Here is a 24080-nt window from a genome sequence, read left to right as displayed (position 1 = left end):
ATAAACAGCATTGTAAGCAGCGTAGCTGGAAGCATCAAATTGCAAAGAAATATTAATATTTTGTGAATGGATAAAACTAATGGATGTTTTCAGTGTAGGGAAATGTAAGTTAACGCACCTTAGAATTAAAACTCAATGAACCATGTTGTTTATAATTGTCCATATGCTAAGACTAAGCATTGATCAACGAATGTCTTTATTCAAATTCTTTAGACAGGTGAAGAAGACAGAATACATAAACACTGAGAGACCGAAAAATATATTCGGAGCTTAATATTCATGTTTGAATGTGAAGATCTGAGATCAGGACTGAAATAATGAAGAGTCCGCAATCAGAACCGGCAACATTTTTGTTCTGGTTTTCATAAAATTAAAAATCAGCATTTCAAAATTCCTTGAACAGAGCAGGAGGAGAAGAAATTTTACTCTGTCAGTTGTATGTATGTTTAGAGTACGCGATTAACAGTGTAGATGATGTTTAACTCTAAAACGCTGGAATTTAGTTAAGGAGTGACTTAATCATTTCCAAACGGAGAGGGTTGATAAACAGGAACATTTACTACTGGTTGGGGAGTCCAAGATTCAAGCAAATTGGATTTTAGACGATGTTTAATGTTTAAGACTTTCAGGAGCGAAATCAGGAAACATTTTTCAACTTAATACCTCACTTTCCTCCATTAAGACATTTCCTAAATCCAATCCTTTTTTGACGAAATCTAATATTGTGTGCAGTTTTGATCTTTCGAAGAAAAAATACACTTGCAATAGAAAGAGTGCAGAAAAGGTACACCAGACTGATTCTTAGGATGGCAGGATTGTCGTTTTAGGAGAGGCGACTGCATCTGTATTCACTTGGAGTTTAGAACATGAGAGGCGATGTCATTGAAATATACAGAATTCTAGCAGGGATGAGCAGACTGGATGCAGGGATGTTGTTTCCTTTGGCGGGGTGGGGTCCAGAAAAAGGGAGCAAAGTTTCAGTGTTCAGGGTTGGACATTTAACTCTGAGATGAGGAAAAGTTTTCTTGACTCAGAGGCTGGTAAAACTATAATTCTCTACCACAGAAGTTTGTGGATGCGAAATCAGTGAATCTATTTTTAAAGGATATATATTTCTATACACTAAAGGTGTCACGAATTATGAGGAGAGGGCTCGTATGGTGTTGAGTTACAGGGTCAGCCACGGTCGTGTCGAATGGCAGAGCAGGGTCTAAGTGTCGAATGGCCTACTCGTGCTCCTATTTTCTACCTTTCTCGATATTATATATGTCCATGAAGCAAAGTGCTGGGTGGGAGCGCTGAATATTAATTCTTTCATAAAGCTCACAAGACGAAATTAATCACAGTGATATCTGACTCTGTAACAAGCTTTTGATTGAAACTATCACTAAACATTCTTCATGCAACATTATGGGATGGTTGAAGCGAAATGGCAATGACATTCGATTAGCCCCGGGCTAATTTCTCTGAAGAAATGGGTTCAATTCCCACCCCAGCACTCGGAGTAGTTTCAAATAAATTGATCTAAGTGTAGCCTCAAGTAAAAACTACGGGAACTATCGACGATTGCCGTAAAAAAGCATTGCCGTTCAATGGTTGGCATCTTATCTTTGCAGGAAAAAGCTTTGAATAAGATCTCGGACAAAGGGCTAATTCAGAGTTCATGCTTTTTGGGGTAATATATTCGCATGGATAGAGGATTGGCCAATCGATAGGATACAGAGAGTTGGGATAAGAGGAGCATTTTCAGGATGACAATCTGTTACAAGTGGAGTGCCTCAGCGATCAATGCTCGGGCCACAATTATTTACAATATACATAATGACTTGGAGGAGGGAAGTGAATTTACTATTGCCAAGTTTGCGAATGAAAACAGGACTTCTGCCATGGGTTTTAAATGCCCATTTAGATCAACAATGTCCTTTGGAGAAGGAAATATGTCGTCCAGTGGTTTGGATCCAAGAAGCAATGTCGTGGAATCTGAAATTGCCCAGAGGGCAATTCGGATTTGATTTGATTTGATTTGATTTAATGCCCACATCCAAGAAGTAAAACTAAAATTGTGATTTTTTTAGTCCAATATGACATTACTAAGGACTGGAGCGACAAAGACTGGACATTGCAATTTTTGGACGAGCTGAGCTGGATATTCCGCTGCGCAAATTCATTATACCAGTGCAATGTCCCCAATTGCCTTCCCACATGATGCTGGCTCCCTGTCTATCACACAGCAGATAATGACATTAAGTAAGCTTATCCTTACTGGTCACATATTTCACTGCTGAGTGTGGGTGTCTCACTGTAGTGATTAGTAAATATGCAGGAATAATTTCCAAGGCAGAAACTTCGCATTGCAGCAGCTGAATCATATTTACCTCACAGAGGAGAGAAGAAAGACATTTAATTTGCATTATTTCAGGAGCGTTGTATGCAAATTTCACTGAAAGTCAAGCCAAGGATGGACACATGTTTTTCGTATGAGGTTAAGTGTCACTGACTTGCAAAGATTACAGGACGATATGGGCGAGCTGGTCAGACAGGTAGAGCAGTGCCAAACGGAATTTAAACCTGAAAAGTGAGAGGTGATGCATTTTGCGAGGGGTAACAAGGCAAGGGAATACACAATGAACTGCAGGACGCGAGAACGTGCAGAGAACCAGAGGGACCTTGGCATGCAAGTCCAAAGATTATTTATGCCGTAGCATACAAGGCTGAAAAATGCGATTGGAATAGATAGGGTTATAATGGCTGGAGCAGGCACAATGGGCCGCAGGGCCTCTTCCTGTTCTGTAAAACTCAATGACGATGATTCTACTGTCCCTGAAGCAAGAGCGATGGGCTTAATGGTCTCCTCCATCGTTGTTGGAGTCTCATAATCTGCTGTTTGTAACTTCTAACACAGAGTTGTCAGAGGACATTTTAATTTTTCACTCCCCCCTACCCACTTCTCGCCTCCTGCCCCTCCCAATCAACTCAAGAGCTGCTATTACAGGATAAAGATTCTTTACAGGTGCATTAGAATCGGACATTACTTTCTTAAACTATAACCAGACACAAAATGCAGAGAATAGTTTCACTTACTGGGTTCTACAGTGAGTTCGGTTCCACTGCCAAAGGTAAGCTTTCTGGTTGCAGGGTTTGCACAGTGATTCCAGATGGTACAAAATCGACATAACCCACATGAATAGCAATGTAAGGATTGTTTTTCATGCTAAGGTTTTTGAGATTCGATTTGCTTCCACAGCTGGTTCATTATTACGTCCAGAAATAAATGCAAAATAATATCCGAGGAAGGATGTTCTGGCTAAAGAGGGAGTGCAGCGAAGGTTCACCGGACAGATTCTGGAGTTGCGGGACTGACATATGAGGGGAGATTGAGTAGGTTAGGATTTTATTGTCTGGGGTTCAGAAGAAGGGAGGCAGGAGGAGAAGATCTCATTAAAACCCATAATGCAGGATTCGACACGATAAATGCAGGATGGCGGCAGGGTCCAGAACCGGGGTTCATAATCAAAGAATATGGGACTGATATGAGGAGAATTTATTTTTCAACAACAAAATGAAAAGCCTGTGTAATTCACAATTACAAAGGTTTAAACAGAACAATGGTGCTTATTCGTCTCCCCTCTTTCTTTTTGATCAACTCTCTGGGTGGAATCTTCCTATCCCGTCCACAGTACACAAATCTGCTTCTCAGTTCAATACCATATTACTGAGGCGTGCAGTCCCAACTCCTGTCCCATGTACCTCTAATGACTGGGTAGGCTGAGCTAGATCAAAACTGACTCAAAACTGTGCAATCTCTTCGCCTGCATGCCACATATTATATTGGCACTCTGCCCAACTCGACTAGACTACTTACAACAGAAAACTAGATCACAGAGGAGATGTGGAGTGAAAGAATAGAAACACACTGACTTCACACTCACTTGGTACAACTGTCACCTGGGTGCCGTTGCCGAACGTTAGCTTTTCGTAGCACAGTAACAATTGCTCAGACAGAAACCTTCTATTGAGATAACTGTTTCAGATTTCAGGCAGTTCACGGCAAAGACAAAGCTGGAACAGTCACTGATTCGCTGCAGGAGACAGATATTGCATATCTTCCCCCTCCCCACCATCACAGGCTAAATGGGCCGAATAGCCTCCTTGGATTCTCTAAGATTCTATCAACGTGAAGAATTTCTGAGCCAAGGCAGCCACTGGTCAAATATAGCCACCCACGTCCTCCCCCTGCAAGAAGTATATTTTGCCTCTGAAACTTTGTTAGGTAACATAGGAACAAGGTTCTGCCTGCACTGCCAATCTCTGAATTGGCTTAACAGAAATTTGCAACATGGCTTTGCCAGTGACGCCTCAAAACCTGGCAGAAAAGAAATACAATTCAACGGATAGTCTTTAATTTGTTAGCTAAGCTTTCTCTCCTTACAGATGCTGCCTGATCTGCTGTGGTTTTTCCCAGCATTATCTGTTCTTATTGTCATAATCCTGTTATATTTCGAAGAGGTAAACAGACATGTTGAGTCTGAAAGATGCGTTTATGTTTACTTGAATCAACAGTTACTCGAGCTCATTTTCCAAAAGAGAGATATTTTTTGTCCATTCGTGGGACATGGGCACCTTTGGCTGGCCAGAGTTTATTATCGATTCCCAATTGCCCTTGAGTGTCAATCAAATTGCACATGTTGGCCAGATCTAATAAGAATGGCAGATTTCTTTCTCTAAAGGACATTACTCAACGAGATGGGTTTTTCCAACAGTGGTTTGCATCGTCAACAGTAGATTCTTAATTCCAGATTATTGAATTCAAATTCCACCATCTGCCGTGGAGGGATTTGAATGCAGGGTCCCCAGAACACTAGTTGATTTCCTGGATTAATAATCTAGCGATAACGCCACTAGGCTATCGTCTACCCCCAGTTTCACCACCTCACAATACTGCAAGGTCACCCAATGAAACTAATATGCCAGGTGGTTGGGAAATTATGTAAGGAGTCAGAGAAGGAGGGAACAAGGATAAAATCAAGAGGTGGAAAAGGGAATACGAAAAATTATATACAGAGAAACCAAGGACAAAATTCAAAAACGAGACAATTAATGTTAAAAAGACAAGCTGAAAGGCTCTGTGCCTTAATGCGCGGAGCATTGGCAATAGAGTGGATGAACTAATCTTGCAGATAGATATAAATGGGCATGCTATAATTGGAATTATGGAGACACGGCTGCAGGGTTCCCAAGAATGGGAACTGAATGTCCCAGGGTATTCAGTATTTAGGAAGGACAGGCATAAAGGAAAAGGTGGTGGAGCGGCACTGCTGGTTAAAGAGGAAATTAACAAACTGGTGAGAACCGATATTAGCTCTGATAATGTGGAGTCTATATGGGTAGAGTTGAGAGATACCAAGGGGCAGAAAACATCAGTGGGTGTCATATACAGACCGCGAAACTGCAGTGGTGATGTTGGAAATGGCATTAAACACGCAATTAGAAATACATGTGATCAAGGGTGATTTTAATCCGCACGTTGATTGAGTAAATCAAATTAGCCACAATGCTGTAGAGAAGGATTTCCTGGACCGGATACGGGATAGTTTCCCTGACCAATATGTGAAGGAACCAACGAGGGAGCAGGTCACCTTAGACTGGGTACTGTGTCGTGAGAAGGTAATAATTGCCAATCGAGCTGTGCAAGACCCCTTGGGGATGAGTGAACAAAACATGAGAGAATTTTTTATCAAGGTGGAGAGTGAAGTAGTTGACTCGGAGACTACTGTGCTGAATCTTAATCAAGGAGACTATGAAGATATGAGGCGTGATTTGGCCTTCATAGATTAGGGAGACTTACTTAAAGGGATGACAATGGATCTCATAGAGACTTATAAAATTCGAACAGGACAAGGCATAGTAGATGAAGAGAGGATATTCCCGATGGTGCGGGAGTCCAGAACCAGGGGTCTGAGGATTCCGGGTAGACCATTTAGGACGGAGGTGAGGAGACATTTCTTAACCCAAAGAGTGGTGAGCCTGTGAAATTTATTACCACAGGAAGTAGTTGTTGCCAAAAGATTGAATGTATTCAAGAAGCGGCTGGATATAGCACTTGAAGCGAATGGGATCAAAGGTTAATGGGGAGAAAGCAGGATTAGGCTATTGAGTGGATGATCAACCATGATCATAATAAATGGCAGATCATGCTTGAAAGGCCAAACGCCCCTTCCTGCTCCCATTTTCAATGTTCCTATGTTTCCTTCCCGAGAGGAAATTAATGAACCAGATGGGTTTTTCCGACAATCGACAATGGTTTTCCTGGTCACCAGTAGATTCTTAATTCCAGATTATTGAATTCAAATTCCACTATCTGCCATGACGGGATTCGAACCCAGGTCCCTCACATATTCGCTGAGTTTCGAAGTTAATAATTTTGCGGTAATACGAGCAGGACATCGCTTCCCTCCAGTTACATAACTTCACCAGGATGCAAGGTCACCCAGTGAGTCGCACATCCATGTCTGTCACATTGCTGAGGCCCAGAGATTGGTCTGCCACCTGCGGCATGTCTAACTAAGCATTGAGATCTGAGCTCGCTATCCATCTATCGAGGGTAATGACTAGGGAATGACAAGGGTAAGATTAGGGCCAGTCAAGGACAGTAATGGGAAGTTGTGCGTGGAGCCTGAAGAGATAGGAGAGGCGCTAAATGAATATTTTTCGTCAGTATTCACGCAGGAAAAAGACAATGTTGTCGAGGAGAATACTGAGATACAGGCTATTGGACTAGACGGGATTGAGGTTAATAAGGAGGAGGCGTTAGCAATTCTGGGCAGTGTGAAAATAGATAAGTCCCCTGGGCCGGATAGGATTTATCCCAGGATTCTCTGGGAGGCTAGGGAGGAGATTGCAGAGCCTTTGGCTTTGACCTTTATGTCGTCATTGACTACAGGAATAGTGTCAGAAGACTGGAGGATAGCAAATGTTGTCCCCTTGTTCAAGAATATAGAACATAGAACATTACAGTGCAGTACAGGCCCTTCGGCCCTCGATGTTGCGCCGACCAGTGGTACCAATCTAAAGCCCCTCTAATCTACACTATTCCAATATCATCCATATGTTTATCCACTTGAACGCTCTCAACGTTGACGAGTCCACCACTGCTGCAGGCAGGGCATTCCACGCCCTTACTACTCTCTGAGTAAAGAACCTACCTCTAACATCTGTCCTATATCTCTCACCCCTCAATTTAAAGCTATGTCCCCTCGTGCTAGCCAACACCATCCGAAGAAAAAGGCTCTCACTATCCACCCTATCTAATCCTCTGATCATCTTGCATGCCTCTATTAAGTCACCTCTTAACCTTCTTCTCTCTAACGAAAACAACCTCAAGCCCCTCAGCCTTTCCTCATACGATTTTCCCACCATACCAGGCAACATCCTGGTAAATCTCCTCTGCACCCTTTCCAACACTTCCACATCTTTCCTATAATATGGCGACCAGAACTGTACGCAATACTCCAAATGCGGCCGCACCAGAGTTTTGTACAGTTGCAGCATGAGCTCCTGGCTCAGAAACTCAATCCCTCCACCAATAAAAGCTAACACACCATACGCCTTCTTAACAACCCTATCAACCTGGGTGCCAACTTTCAGGGATCTATGCACATGGACACCCAGATCCCTCTGTTCATCCACACTACCAAGTATCTTACCATTAGCCCAGTACTCTGTATTCCTGTTACTCCTTCCAAAGTGAATCACCTCACACCTTTCCGCATTAAACTCCATTTGCCACCTCTCAGCCCAGCTCTGCAGCTTATCTATATCACTCTGTCACCTGTCACTTCCCTCCGCACTGTCTACAACTCCACCGACTTTAGTGTCATCCGCAAATTTACTAATCCATCCTTCCACGCCCTCATCCAAGTCATTAATAAAAATGACAAACAGCAGTGGCCCCAAAACAGATCCTTGCGGTACACCACTAGTAACTGAACTCCAGGATGAATATTTCCCATCAACCACCACCCTCTGTTTTCTTACAGCTAGCCAATTCCTGATCCAAACCACTCAATCACCCTCAATCCCATGTGTCCGTATTTTCTGCAAAAGCTTACTACGGGGAACCTTATCAAACGCTTTGCTGAAATCCATATACACCACAACAAGAAGGGGAGTAGAGGCAACCCTGGTAATTATAGACCAGTGAGCCTTACTTCTGTTGTGGGCAAAGTTTTGGAAAGGATTATAAGAGATAGGATTTATAATAATCTAGAAAGGAATAATTTGATTAGGGATAGTCAACACGGTTTTATGAAGGGTAGGTCGTGCCTCACAAACCTTGCTGAGTTCTTTGAGAAGGTGACCAAAGAGGTGGATGAGGGTTAAGCAATTGATGTGGTGTATATGGATTTCAGTAAAGCGTTTGATAAGTTTCCCCACGGTAAGCTATTGCAGAAGATACGGAGGCATGGGATTGAGGGTGATTTAGCAGTTTGGATCAGGAATTGGCGAGTTGTAAGAAGACAGAGGGTGGTCGTTGATGGGAAATGTTTATCCTGGAGTTCAGTTACTAGTGGTGTACCGCAAGGATCTGTTTTGGGGCCACTGCTGTTTGTCATTTTTATAAATGACCTGGATGAGGGCGAAGAAGGATGGGTTAGTAAATTTGCGGATGACACTAAAGTCAGTGGAGTTGTGGACAGTGCAGAGGGTTGTTGCAGGTTACAGAGGGACATAGATAAGCTGCAGTGCTGGGCTGAGAGGTGGCAAATCGAGGTCAATGCGGAAAAGTGTGAGGTGATTCACTTTGGAAGGAGTAACAGGAATACAGAGTACTGGGCTAATGGTAAATACTTGGTAGTGTGGATGAGCAGAGAAATCTCGGTGTCCATGTGCATAGATCCCTGAAAGTTGGCACCCAGGTTGATAGGGTTGTTAAGGAGGTGTACAGAGTGTTCGCTTTTATTGATAGAGGGATTGAGTTTCGTAGCCAGGAGGTCATGTTGCAGCTGTACAAAACTCTGGTGCGTCCGCACTTGGAGTATTGCGTACAGTTCTGGTCGCCGCATTGTAGGAGGGATGTGGAAGCATTGGAAAGGGTGCAGAGGAGATTTACTAGGATGTTGCCTGGTATGGTGGGAAGGTCTTATGAGGAAAGGCTGAGGGACTTGAGGTTGTATTCGTTAGAGAGAAGAAGGTTAAGAGGTGACTTAATAGAGGCATACAAAATGATCAGAGGATTAGATAGGGTGGATAGTGAGAGCCTTTTTCCTCGGATGGTGATAGCTAGCACGAGGGCACATAGCTTTAAATTGAGGGGTGATAGATTTAGGACAGATGTCAGAGGTAGGTTCTTCACTCAGAGATTAGTGAGGGCATGGAATGCTCTGCCTGCAGCAGTAGTGGACTCGCCAACATTAAGGGCATTTAAATGGTCATTGGATAAACATATGGATGATTTTGGAATAGTGGAGGATAGATGGGCTTTAGATTGGTTTCACTGGTCGGCGCAACATCGAAGGCCGAAGGGCCTGTACTGCGATGTAATGTTCCATGTTCTATCTTTCTGAAGTTCATTTTACGGACAGAATGCCTTCACTTGTATTTCATGTAATACGTTGTATCGTTGCCCTGGTTGCTATTTGTCAGACACAATATAGCGAAAAAATAATCGACATGAAACAGAATGAGAGTAACTTCCAATCGTACTCACTTGGCACAACTGTCAACTGGGTGCCGCAGCTTCACAGTATAGTCATAATGTATAGTATAAAGGGCACAGACATAGACCTTCCATTGGAGTGAAGTTGCAGATGTCCTTTAGTAATGATGAAGCATACTCATTAATTCGGAGGCAGGGGAATATACAAAGTTCACATGAGGGTGAGCCCTTGAGAACCTTTAAGGAAAGGTCAATTACTTATGTTCCAACCAGATCCAAACTGACGTTTTCAAATGTCTTATTGGGTCGCAAAGTGAATTTGTTGCCTCTGCCAAAGACAAGTTACAAAGTTCTGGTGCCAGCACATCTGTACACAATGGGACAAAAAACTAAACCCAACCACATGAGCAGAAGAATGATTTATTTATATTATATGTCTCCTAAGTTTGAGTTTGAATTCAATTTCAGATTTTGCTGACTTCAATAGCCAGGGCAGGTTATATCCAGCGAAAAATATAAATGTCTCCCCCCTCACTTCCCACCCATTTGAACGTAATAGGTCAATAAATTATTTACTTGCATCGTGCAAAAAGGAACTTTGAGGGAAAGAATGGTCAGAAACTTAATGCACTTGCTAACTTCAAGTAGCCATTGGCCACCACACTCCCCACAATCTCTGTACAGAATGGAAATGTTTTGTAGGCAGGAATGGAATGATACACACAACACATGGACGAGTGCAGCAGGTTCAAGAAGGCAGCTCACCACTGCCTTCCACATTGAGGGACAGGCTATGTAAGTGCTGGCCTAGCCAGCAATGCCCATTTCCGACGCAACAAAAAAACGAGGTAACTTCAGTTACTCATACTCTAACCAGGTCCAAACTGAAAATTTAAAACCACTTATTGGATTGCGCAGTGAATTTGTTTCCTCTGCCAAAGATAAGATTCAAAGTTCTGGTGCTAGTACATGTGTACATAATGCGGCAAAAAGTACAAACACCTGAGCAGAAATATAAGATTCATTTATATTTTATTTATCCTGAGTTTGAGTTTTGAGTTCAATTTCAGATTCTGCTGACTTCAATAGTCAGGGCAGGTTATATCCTGAAATAAATATGTTCGCCCCATCCACCAATTTACATTTAATTCCCACTCCTTGCCTGTTAGCTCCATATGTCATATATTTCTATCCACTTTACAATCTCAGCAAATATGGTTCAGATTTTCTGTAAATGCTGGGTGAGACCATTGCACTTTGTGAGGATGCATGCGAGGTTCCACAGTGAGTTTTGTTCAAGTACCAAGGATCGGCCTTTCAGATGTGGGGATGATACAATCATAGAGTCAGAGATTCATAGAGGTTTACAGCATGGAAACAGGCCCTTCGGCCTAACTTGTCTATGAAGCCTTTTTTTAAACCCCTAAGCTAATCCCAATTGCCTGCATTTGGCCCATATTCCTCTGTACCCATCTTACCAATATAACTGTCTAAATGCTTTCTAAAAGACAAAATTGTACCCGCCTCTACTACTACCTCTGGCAGCTTGTTCCAGACATTCACCACCCTCTGCGTGACATAATTGCCGCTCTGGACACATTTGTATCTCGCCCCTCTCACCATAAACCTATGCCCTCTAGTTTTAGACGTCCCTACCTTTGGGGAAAGAAACTGACTATCGAGCTGATCTATACCCCTCATTATTTTATTAACCGCTAAAGATCACACCTCAATCTTCTACACTCCAGATAAAAAAGTCCCAGTCTATCCAGCCTCAAACCATCAAGTCCCGGTCGCATCCTAGTAAATCTTTTCTGCACTCTTTCTAGTTTAATAATATACTTTCTATAATCGGGTGACCAGAATTGTACACAGTATTCCAAATGTGACCTTACCAATGTCTTGTACAACTTCAACAAAACGTCCCAACTCCTGTAATCAATGTTCTGGCCAATCATGGAAGATGCTACACAAATCCGTAACTCCCGTGCTGACAGTATTGCAAGAGGTTGTTTTTGACCTGCTTGACCTGGTGATTTGACCATCGATTGGGATTCAAATTGTAATGCCAGGTGATCTCCAAAGCAAAAATAGAACTATTCCTCTCCCTGAAATCCATCCCCATTTAACCCTTTTGCTTTATTTGCTGTACTCTATTTCAAAAAGTACAAGACATAGCTAGCAGTTTAACTTTCCTTCCATGCAGTTTCAATTAACTTCTGTATATTCCCTGGCCCTGTTAGTCCTCCCAAAATACATCAGCTTACACTTTTTAGAGTTAAATTTCAATTTTCCACTGCTCTGCCCATTTGACCAGTCCTTCAATATCGACCTGTAATGTAAGGCTTTCCTCCTCGCTATTTACCACACCACCAATTTGTGTATCATCTACGAATTTGCTGATTATATCCTCTGGATCTCTATCGTTCTAATTAATTATCTAATGATACATAAATCCATCTAACAGCTTGTTTTTAATTTTAAGCGTTACTTTCCCTCTTTGTCACCATTCGCCAGACATGGATTCTGCAGAAATATCCATCGAAGGGTAAAGAGAAATCACCTGGCACTTATTTGGCACAACATTCAGTTGTTTCCCGTAGCCAAAGACGAGTTTATAAGTACCGTCATAGTAATGAGCACCGTGACTAGTTACCAGCAGAAAGCTACCAGTGCATCAGCTCATTCAGATTCCATCCAGTGTACACAGCAAGGACACTGGCATATTCACTGATGTCAGTGGGAGCCTCAACAACTGCCATGATGTGCGAATGGTAAACCTTAAAAATTATCTATCGCCAAGAGATGAACAATACATCTGATAACATTCTACAAAGCTAAGCACATCCAAGGCCAAATTTAAAGCCAAGTTGCCTCTCCGCACCGAGTGGTGCATTTAGGCAGAATTCTTCTGCCTTCAGTGATAGCTATTGCTGCAACACGTCGCTCGGCTTTTGCGAAGGGTTTAGAGCTTGAGAGAGCCATACTACACATCAAGCGTGGCTGAGCAGGAGTCTCCCTCTCACTCCCAATCTTTGGCAGCGTTGCTTTCTCACCTTTCTTGTTCATCAAGTCCAAGGGTAGGGACTCGGACCCGGCGTTTCTAGCTCAGAGGTAGGGATTCTAGCCCATTGCACCACAAGACCTCCCCAAGTTATGAATGGCCATTATATTGCATCTCCTCCCTTTAAGCGTGTACTGATTTTTTTTTAAAACACGACTTGGTGATATGTTTGGAACTGTAAATATTGATTGTCATCCTAATGTAAGCAGATCATGATGGAAGATAGTTGAGGACTTACTGGGCTCCACAGTGAGTTTGGTCCCTTTGCCAAAGACAAGCTTCTCAGTTCGGTAGTAACAGCTACAACAAAATATCGACCCAGCCATATGAACACAGGGCTAGCTCACATTCAGTTTGTATCATGTCACTTCTTTTAATTAGCTTCTCTCCTGAACCAAATATAACCGTTCCCTCCCTCTCCCTCACACTTAGCTCCCACTGTTTTTTTGACTATATCAGGGAACAATATTTGGATAATGAATTGACTGTGTTTCACAATTTCCATCTTCACCGGTACTTCTCCCTGAACACCCAGGAGACACAAATCCTGGGAAAAAAGTTTGACATCAACACATACGAACATGCAAAGTGGGAGTCGGAGTAAGGCACTGGCCACTCTAGCCTAACCGCTATTCAGTAAGATCATGACTGATCTGATTGTAACCTCACCCCCACATTCCTGCCTACTCCCGATCACCGTTTATCCCTTGTTAATCAAGAATCTATCTAGCTGTGTTTAAAATAATCAAAGGCCCTGTTCCCCTTGATGTTTGAAGAAGAGAGATGACGAGACTCACTACTCTTTAAGAGAGAAAAAAGTCTCCTCATATCTGTCTTTAAAGGAGTGACCCTTTAATTTGAACTATAACACCTGGTTCAAAACATCAACCTGTTGTTGATAATCGTTGACCAACATTTCACTTTGAAGCCTTATTTCAAGCATGCATTCGTGTCAGCAGTTTAACAAAGACCGGAGACCATAGGACGACGGGGCAGAAGGATGCCATTTGGCCCATCGGTCATTCAATGAGATCATGAATTAGCTGATGTGATAATTCTGAATACCTCTTTCCCGTTGTATCCTCGTAACCCTCGATTGCCCTGTGGGTTAAAAATCTGAACATTCAACCTGTACAGCTCTCTGCGGTAAATGATTCCACAGATTCACTGCTGGCTTGAAAGAAGAAAATCTTCATCATATAAATGGGCAACCTCATACTTTGGGATTATGACCTCTGGTCCTACAAGAGGTAATAACGTCTCAGCATCTAACCTTGTCATGTCCCCTGAGAATCCAATAAGTCTCAATAAGGTCACATCGCATGCTTCTAAACTCCACTAAGTAGAGGCCCAACATACTCAAACTCTCCGAAAAAACATATCCATACCTGGGATCAAAGTAGTGGCCTTCCCTGAACTGCCTCCAATGCCAGTATAGGTTTCCTAATGTAAGGGGACAGTGTTCCAGATGTGGTCTAAATCGTACCTTGTATAGTTTTAGCAAGATTATTAGTTTTAACAAAGACAAGCTTGAAAATGAAATATATGTAGATAATTACTCAAATCAGTGGGCATTTGACTCAACCTGCTAAATGGGCATTTTCTATCCTATTAGTAACCCAATTTCAGTTCGATGTCACATCACTGATGCCTAATGTTTCAACTGGTGTTGATGACACGGCTTAATGAACAGTGAGCTGACCTCGATACTCGGTGCCTAATAGCTTAATTGATTGGTGCAATGGCTTCTCCTTCATTCCAAGCACTGCCTTGGCTCTTTACCGGCCTTTCACCCGACACCATTCAGCAGAAATCTGTATCTAATGGGAGGAAATGAAGGTGGACTCGCACTTACTTGGCACAACCTGCAGTCGGGTGCCGCTGCCGAATATCAGTTTTTCATTATCAGCAATATACACACAGTGACTATTGCCCAAGCAGAAAGCTTCCACTGGGGCAGGCCACAGAGACTTCAGCTATTTCAGAACCCTGGGGAGTACATGCTCTTAGCATAATTTTATGACCGATCTGCCCTCAAAACAGGTGCGACCGATTAAATAGCAAATTAGAAAGAGACAATTCTGGATAAACTGTGTACGTCTGGCAGCACGTGTCGAGAGAGAAACAAAGCTAATAATCCTGCTATCCCGGAATCAGTCTGGCATTAGGAAATATTGTTTTCTTTTTTTAAAAAAAGTTGGATCACTATTCTTTGAAGTATTGTGGTATCAATAGTTGGTACGTGTGAGATACTTAGTTGTGTGAGGAACTTCTTTATGTGCAAGTGGAAAAGGACACATTCCTTCATCATTGTATAATTCATCAGGTTCGTTTGTCACAATGGCAAATTTTCTCCCCACTTTTGCAATGAGGCCAAAAACTTCTGAGTGCAAAATGAATCTTCTCAAATTCATAGATCATAGAATCCCTACAGTGTAGAAGGAGGCCATTCGGCCCATCGAGTCTGCACCGACAACAATCCCACCCCAGGACCTATTCCCACAAATTTACCCCACTAATCCCTCTAACCTACACATTCCCTGACACTAATGGGCAATTCAGCATGACCAATAAACATAGCCCGCACATCTTTGGACTGTGAGAGGAACCAGAGAATCTGGCGGAAACCCACGCAGACACGGGGAGAACGTGCAACCTCCACACAGACAGTAACCCAAGCCTGGATTCGAACCTGGATTGCTGGAGCTGTGAGGCAGCAGTGCTAACCACTGTGCCACCGTGACACCCGTAATTGATGCCAATAGATTCTACTCACTTGGCTCCACGCTCAATTTGGTTCCACCACCGCATATTAATGGTCTGTAAGAAGCACGAGCGTACACTGCGATTACTCTCCATGTCAGAACCTAAAGACATGGAGCATGCATGCCAAAATTCAAAAAGGGCTTTAGTCATTGCTCAGGGCAGTTAAGCAGGTCTCGCTACAGAATACTATTTCCTGCAGTTTGTTTGGATCAAAAGTTAGTCAGAAACCTTTACAATCTTCCAAGTCATCCATCTCTTAATTTCCCAGGAAAATAAGTCAGAGCGTGACTGGCTGGGAGTTCTCAATGTACACATCCAAGCGAGGTAACACGTGCAGAGAATTCCCTGGCTCACTTTCGAACGGAATTTTCAAATCCATACAAAAATGCTGCTTTTGGGATTTCGTTCAGAATTGGAACTAAAGGAAATCTACACCATTGAGCCCCAACCCACCCCCTCCCCCCAATCCCAACTCACCCCACCTTTATAAGTGTAACTCAGAACTGTGATTTTGATGCCAGAAGGCTGCATAGATGATTGCAGTCCTAATTCTGGGTTCCATTGAAATAGGTAACACAAACATGACTTTGCATTTCAGACAGGTTCCCGACCACTAGAATTCATACACAATAATGGATTCATTTGCACACTGAAGTGATATTTGAAATATTCTTTATTCATAGTCTGAGGCAAAGATTCATAAAGTCAGAGAAGTCCACTGCACAGAAAACGCCCTTGGGCCTATCATGTCTCCGCCGGTCAAAGACAAACCAAATAACTATTCTAATCCCATTTTCCAGCACTTGGCCCATTGCCGTGTATGATATGACATCACAAATGTATATCTAAATACTTCTTAAATGTTGAGAGGGTCTCGGCCTCCATCACCATTTCAGGCAGTGAGTCCCAGACGCCCATCACCCTTTGGGTCAAAACGTTTTCTTCACATCCCCGCTAAATCTCCTGCCCCTACCTTAAATCTATGTCCCTGGCTGCTCTCTGCTCTCTCAAGTAACGGGAAAAGTATATTCCTGTCTTCTCTATCTATGCCACTCATTACGCTGAAGGGCTTTTTCCAGTGCTGTCTCCTTCTATGACCCTATGACTCTATCTGGGTGAGTCTCTTCCAGCTATTTATCGAGGTGTCACTTAATTGCACTACATACAGCCAGATCATTGACATATCTCCCTGTTGGCAGCGCACTTGTGTTGTCATGATAGAGGCCAGTTAAATGTTTAAAGGAAATACTTCGGAAAATCTAAGTGCCCAGTCAAGCTACGCTTCCAATTCCCAAAGATCCCTGCTCATCCATAAAACAACAGTGATCATTAAAATAATTGTATGTCTCAATTAAGTCACAGGGGATAAAATAACATGTTGAGAGATCATTATCCAGGATTAGTTACTTACTGGGTTCCACAATCAGCCTGGTCCCGTTGCCAAAGATGAGCTTAGCCTTTTCATATGTTGCACAGGGTTTGATCCAATAAGAAGATCTATTGCGGTCCCGTTCACCACCCTTTCTCTCTGTCGTGTGTCCGACTGATTTGATTAGGGTTGGGTCAGACCAGTAATATGATAAACTCGGTCAACATCACGGTGGGGATGGGGGTCAGCGGCTGGGAGTGGGCTGAGAGGGGTGCTATTGAGAGAGGTTGGTGCACTCCTGTGAGGCTGGGAGGTTATTGTACGGGCGTTAAGGGAGATTCAGCTACTGTGGCTCCACCGTATATCCCCCACAGTGATACATGCCAGCACAAAAACTCGTCAGCAGCTGTTGCTGCTGCTGCTTTCAGATGTATAACGTCACCTCCGAGAGCAGAATCTCGCTGATAAATGCAGACATCAATTCCACTCCTATAAAACCCGAGTAAAACGGTCCATAGGATTTCATACGAGCGCTGGCTAAAAAAATATTTTGCACAGAGAAGCTATGGGGTTAGATGACCAGCAGGATGTTTTGAGGGTGAGGTAAGATTTCAGGAACATTGTTAAAGGAATGGAGGTAGGTAAACAGAGCAGGTGGACGGGGGCGGCGGTGAGTGGTTAACGTCGAGAATTCTCCAGCTCAGGTACAAGGCTCTTGAAGGCACGCTCGCGGATTGAGGGGCCCAGAGGAATTACGCACACTTTCAAAAGGCTAAAACTGGAGCAACAACAGACTGAAAGGCATACAGGTTGGAGAAGGTTACAAAGATGGTGAGAAGAGCAAGTATCGAGGGATTTGATGAGAATGACGGGAATCCCGATGTTTACCCAGAAGCCAATATGGTTTTGGTTTTTACTAAGTATGTAATGGAATGACTTTGTCGCTGACATTCCCAATTGCCCTGAACTGAATGGATTCGAACTACAAAGGGCCATGAACGAAGCCCAGTCGGTCAAGCAAACCAGCCTCCCATCCATTGAAACAGTCTACACTTCCTGCTGCCTCGAAAAAGCAGCCAGCATAATCAAGGAACCCACACACCCCGGATGTACTCTCTTCCAATTTCTTCCGTCGGGAAAGGAATACAAAAGTTTGAGGACACATAACAACCGACTCAAGAACACCTTCTTTCCTGCTCCAATCAGACTCTTGAATGGACTTACCTTGCACTAAGTTGAACTTAGTCTATGACTGTAAAAATGCATTCTGCACTGTCTCCGTTCCTTCTCTATGAACGGTATGCTTTGTCTGCATATGATGCAAGAAACAATACTTTTCACTGTGTACGAATATATGTGACAATTTTAAAGCAAATTAAATAAAATCGAATCGGATTGTTAAGTCATTCCAGATGCCTGTCCATCACTGTCGATTTACAGTCAGACTACGTAAGGTTGGTAGATAACGTTAAAAAGAATAATTGAACCAGATTCACAGTGAACATTACTGAAAATAAAACCTTCCCTTCCACGTTTAAGACTTGAGCTGCAATTCAAATAACTAGCCATGGTGAGATTTGAACCCACGTGCAGAAAGCCCGTGCCTCTGGCTAATCGCTAATAGAGCAACCTGACAGTGACACTACGGCAGCTCCTGTATCAGCCAGACTTGGAGGGAGTGAAGTTCTGGATATAATAGTTTGGACCAACTGAAGTTAATGCAGTGAGGAATGTGGGATATAAAACTTGAATAGGCGAATACAGGGGTAACAAAGGCATGGCGATATCTGCACACCCAAGTGAAGCTGAATAGCGGACAAAGTAGAGGATTGTTAAAGTTCTCGTTTTACACGTAATGTGATAAACCGATGCAAAATTTATTTTTGCCATCCCCTTCGAGATACTGGGGATGCAGAAATTCTAAATGCAAGATGTGCTAATTCCTGTCCTACTTTCCATTGAAATTCCCTTCGTCATAATTAAATGGTACTTCCGATATAAAAGCGTCACAGTAGAATTACACTTAACACGCGGATGAGGAGCTACATAACCTACCAATAGAATTCACAATGACAGAGTCTGACTCTATGAATCTTCTGCATTCCAATCATTACTCTGTAAATTGAGTTTGTGTCTCTGTATGCCCTGTTTGTGAGCATTTCTCCACTCCACCTGACGAAGGGGCAGCGCTCCGAAAGCTAGTGGCATTTGCTACCAAATAAACCTGTTGGACTTTAACCTGGTGTTGTTAAATTTCTTTCTATGAATCTTTGCCATCAGGCTACCACCAGAGAATATTTAAAGTATTACTTCAGTGTGCAAATGAATCCATTGCTGTGTATGTGTTCGAATGTTAGGGAACCTGTCTGAAATGCAAAGTCATGTTTGTGTTACCGATTTCAATGGAACCCAGAATCAAGACTACGAAAATCAACAAGTTACAAGTTCACTTAAATGCATTGTACTTTCCAGACAATTGCATAAATTGTACATGACATTCGAACTAACTGATCCATGTCGTTGTTAAAGGCCAACGGAACGTTCTGAACCTCCTTCACCCAACCGTCCAACACAACGTTATATGTGTCTCTCTCTTACCCATGCAGTTATTGAAACTTCTCTAAAAGCAAGAAGGGGAAAGGGGATGAAACAGGGAACTACTATACAGCTTTTTCCCCCTTCAGCTTCACGTCAACCGGCGGGAAAGAGCTGCAATCTGTTATTGAGGCAATCTTAATAAAGCACCTCGAAAATCATAGCATGGTCCATCAGGTTTTACGAAAAGCAATTCACTTTGAGAAACGCATTAATACCTTTGAGTTTGCAAGTCGCAAAATAGATCAAGGGGAGGCAGTAGATTTGAATTTCCAAATATACATTCAATAAACAAGCAAACATGACGTCAATAGGCAAGACGAGTGATTGTACAGTTGGAGGGCAATATTAGCACGGCGAGGGTAATGGGTAGAAAGCAGAGCATGGACATTTTTCACTCATTAATGGGATGTGGACGTCGCTGTCTGGGCTAACATTTATTGCCCATCACCTGTTACTCGCCACCCCCGCCCCCCCCCCCCCCCCCCCCGCGCGCCTACCTTCTAACAGGATGCCTTTCAAGACCCTGTCGGGGGCATTTTTTGGAGGCCCATGTTGCCCAGGCGATGGAAGGATGTCAGATATTCTTCTCCAAAATGCAGATTGTTTTTTTAAAAAGAAAATCAACAATGCTTTCCTGGTCATCATTAAACTTGTAATTCCAGCTTTTTATTGAACTGAAATTTAACCACCTGCTTCCGTGTTGAGGTTCGAACCCAGCTCCCCAGAGAATGATCCCAGGATTATTAAACCAGTAGCTTTACCGCTACGTGTCTTCCTCCCCTTCAATGGGAGATGCTAACGTTGGCCATTGCTGCCAGTCAGTGCGCTGTAAGGCTCATGTCTAAGGCTATTTGCATTCTCCATCAATGAGTTACACGAAAAGCGAGATGATAATATATCTTGGTTTGTACATTTTACAAGGACAGGTGGGAATACAAGCTGGGAGGGAGGCACATAGAAGCTAGAAGGGGATGTACAGTGCTTTCTACTGTCCACCGCCAGGGAACTATGCCTGTTCAGTTGTTGAATGCATCTGAAACGCAAATCAAGGTGTTTTAGGTGGATTAAAAGATATAGAAACGTACAGGACGGTAGATTTGAAGTCACGGATCAACCACACTCATGTTAAATGGCGCAGCAGCCTCGACGCGCTGAAAGGGTAAGTGTAGGTACTAAATATTATGCTGCTGTCGAAGCCCCACAAGAGCCACTTCTCGCCTGCCTTTCTCTCACACCTATATCATTCTAATCTTCACTTGCCCTTCTGTGCATCTTACTTCCCCATGAATATATTCATGGAATTGGCCAAAATTACGTTTTGTGAGAGGAAATTCCACGTTTTCAACACGCTTTGTGCGAGATAGTTTCTCCTGAAAAACTCTGGATTTCTTACCTGTTGCCCATCACTTCAAATAAATGTCTTGCGAGGCTATTCCAGAGTCAATCACTTGCTGTGGATATTGAGTCACGAGAAGGATAAACCAAGCAGAGAGAGCAGGTCTCCTTCCACACAGGTACATGAGTGAAAGAGGTGGGTTTTGGTAGCAATCAAATTGGGTCACCATTAGATTTAATTTTCTGATGTTTACACCCACAGTGCTGTTAGGCAGAGAATTCCAGGATTTTCGTCGCGCGACAGTTAAGAAACAGTGATATATTTAGAAGTTGGAATGGTGAGTGATTTGGAGGGGAACAAGTAATGATACTGTGCCTTTAAGAAATTAATCTCTATCATGTTTCTTGTAAGAGGCATGTTTAAAATTCAACTCTGTTTTACGGGGGCCGATTTGTCTGCGCAAAGAACAAAGAACAAACGACAGTACAGCACAACAACCGGCCCTCCGGAGCCTGTGCCGATCATGTTGTCCTATCTAGACCAACTGCTGAAATCGTTCTATTCCCCGTTTCTTCATGTGCCTATCAAGATATGTCTTAAATGTTATTAGAGTGGCTGCCTCAACCACCTCACTTGGCAATGCATTCCAGACCCCCACCGCCCTCTGTGTAAGAAACTTCCTCCACGCATCTCCACTGAACCTTTCGCCCCGTATCTTGAAGTTGCTGCCCCCTTGTAATTGTCATGTCTACCCTGGGAAAAATGTTCCAACTGTTCACTCTATCTATAGCTTTCATAATTTTATAAACTTCTATCAGATCGCCCCTCAGCCTGCGTCTTTCCAGGGAGAACAATCGCAGTTTATTAAATCTCTCCTCATAGCTAATACCCTCCATACCAGGCAACATCCTGGTAAACATTTTCTGCACTCCCTCCAAAGCCTCCACATCCTTCTGGTAGTGTGGTGACCAGAATTGGACACAGTATTCAAAATGTAGCCTAACCAAAGTTTTATACAACTGTAACATAATTTGCCAACTTTTATACTCGATGCCCCATCCGATAAAGGCAAGCATGCCATATGCTTTCTTTACCACCTTTTCCACCTGTGCTCCCACTTCTAAGGATCTGTGGACCTTACTCTCAAATCTCTGTGTGTCTATGCTCCTGATGGTTCTGCCATTTATTTTATGGCTCCCAACTCAAGGATCAACCAAAATGCATCACCTCGCATTTGTTCAGGTTAAATGCCATCTGCCAGTTCTCCACCCATTGTTCCAGCTTATCTATATCCTGTGACATGCTCTGACAATCTTCATCACTATCCACAACTCTGCCAATCTTAGTATCATCCGCAAATTTGCTAATCAGAGCAGCTACGTTTACTTCCAAGACATTTAGATATGTATTACAAACAGCAGAGGTCCCAGCACTGATCACTGCGGAACACCACGAGCTACAGACCTCCATTCAGAAAATAAACACCCTTCCACCGCTACCCTCTCTCTTCTATGGCCAACCCAGAGAATACTGTTAATGCGGGCAAATGATTCATTTTAGCTAAGCATGTGTTTGTTTTAATCTGATTTAATGCATTTTTGTTTATTTTGGTTTTTCCCCTGTGGTTTCAGAGTAGGGCTTTGATTGGGTTGATTGGCAGAGGCAGGGTCATGTGAATGGGCTTGCAAGGAAAACACAATGCTTTATTTTATTTTAAAACAGTCAGTTTCTGCTTGGTCCTGAAAGAAGAAAGAGGTCTTTCTCTCTCTGTCCATCTCTCTCTCTCTCTCTATTTTCTCTCTCACTGTCTCTCTCTCTGAAGGCTGCTGTGTGGGGCTGGCAGAAGTCAGTTGTCTCTCTGTCTGCCTCTCTCTCCAGAGGTGTTTTAGCACTTTTAACAAGTCCAAGCGCATAAGCAGGGGGTTGCTACTGATTTTGAAAAGGAGTTCAAGTCGATCAGAGGAATATTGCTTGAATTTGAACTAATAGAGATGCATTAGTGGCTGTGAATTGCATCGTGTTAAGCTAAGCATTTCAATTGGGAAAAGTTAAACTAATTCGTTCGTTATAGTCAAACTGTACTGTATTGTTAAATGAAGTTAGTTTTGATAAGCGCTTCCTTGTGTGTCAATGGAATCAGACCTGGAGCGAAACACCTTATCCTCACACTAATGTCAAAATAGAAACACTGTTGGGGTCTAGTCATAACCTAACATATGGAATTCGTAACATACTTGTGTTTTTTTCTCTGGCACATTAACAACCTCCAGGCGATGGTGATTCCAATGTGTCTGCTGGCCCTGGCCTTCTGGAAGGTAGAGCTCGTGGGATTTAATGTACTGTCGAAGGAGGTTTGAGAAGTAGCTACAATGCAGGTTTTTCTGCGCACTGCAGGTTTCAGCTGTCTTCTGTCTCAGTAATGATCAACTTCCGCACCTCATTTCTCCTGGTTAAATGTGTAAGGTTATCATCTCGAAATCGTTGGGGATTCCAGCCCAATTCCACTGCTCCAATGTCAAAACTGAGGAAGTTATACAATGTCACACATCCACTTTTGGATATGATATAAAATCATTTGTCTTCTCTGTTAGGCGTTTAATGTCCCATAGCCGAATTGAAAGGGGAGCTGGTGAGTTAGTCATTAGGCCATGGAATTGTACAGCCCTTCATCCATTTTTGTTTGTCTTGGCCATCAAACAGCTCCGTGTTCCAGCACTTAGTCCATTGCCTTGTATATAAAAGGTTTGAAGTGTTCATCTCGATGCTTCTCAAATGCTGATTTCATACCTGAAAAATTCTGAGTGTTGCCATTAACAGAAACATTTCAGTTTCAACCACATTACTCTGTATCTTGAGTCACGTCTATGCCAGGCCAGGTAAGGACGGCACATTTCCTTCCCCAAAGCCGCATTAATGAACAAGATGGGGTTTTAGAGCCATCGACAATGGTCGTCATTAGATTTTATTTTATTGTTTTCAAATTTCACCAAATGCCTTGGTCAGATTTGACCTTTCTTCCCCGAATCAGTAACCTGGGTCTTTGAATTATTGATCCAATGACAATACCAGTGGGCCACCACCTCCCCATAGTCCAGCATCGACATCCGATGACCACTAATAATTCAACATATACTGATTGAGCAGGATAGGAGCGACCATGGAAAAGAAGTCCGATGTCGTGATATTCCTATGAACCTTCTATTTGACCTGGTTGAGAGATTTTATCAGTCAAAGTCTTTCCCGACTTGTTCCCACCTTCGTACAATTGGCACAAAGCATTTACAATATAGAC

General features: G+C 42.8%; 1 protein-coding gene and 1 gene segment (V, D, J or C); one reads left to right on the top strand and one right to left on the bottom strand.

Moving 5' to 3' along the window:
- LOC144481024 (Ig heavy chain C region-like) overlaps positions 1-24080 on the top strand; it is a 369241-nt gene that overhangs the window by 255365 nt on the left and 89796 nt on the right.
- The window catches only part of LOC144480892 (uncharacterized), a 52852-nt gene that overhangs the window by 9634 nt on the left and 19138 nt on the right, over positions 1-24080 (bottom strand). The window contains exon 7 of the mRNA XM_078200524.1: positions 3930-4021. Within this exon, the coding sequence (XP_078056650.1) occupies positions 3930-4021 (92 nt within the window). The remainder of the gene's footprint in view (positions 1-3929; positions 4022-24080) is intronic.

The sequence above is a fragment of the Mustelus asterias genome, chromosome 30 (genome assembly GCF_964213995.1).
Source record: "Mustelus asterias chromosome 30, sMusAst1.hap1.1, whole genome shotgun sequence".
Classification (NCBI taxonomy): domain Eukaryota; kingdom Metazoa; phylum Chordata; class Chondrichthyes; order Carcharhiniformes; family Triakidae; genus Mustelus; species Mustelus asterias.
Note: the sequence above shows the minus strand (reverse complement) of the source record. Positions and strands in the feature narration are given on the sequence as shown.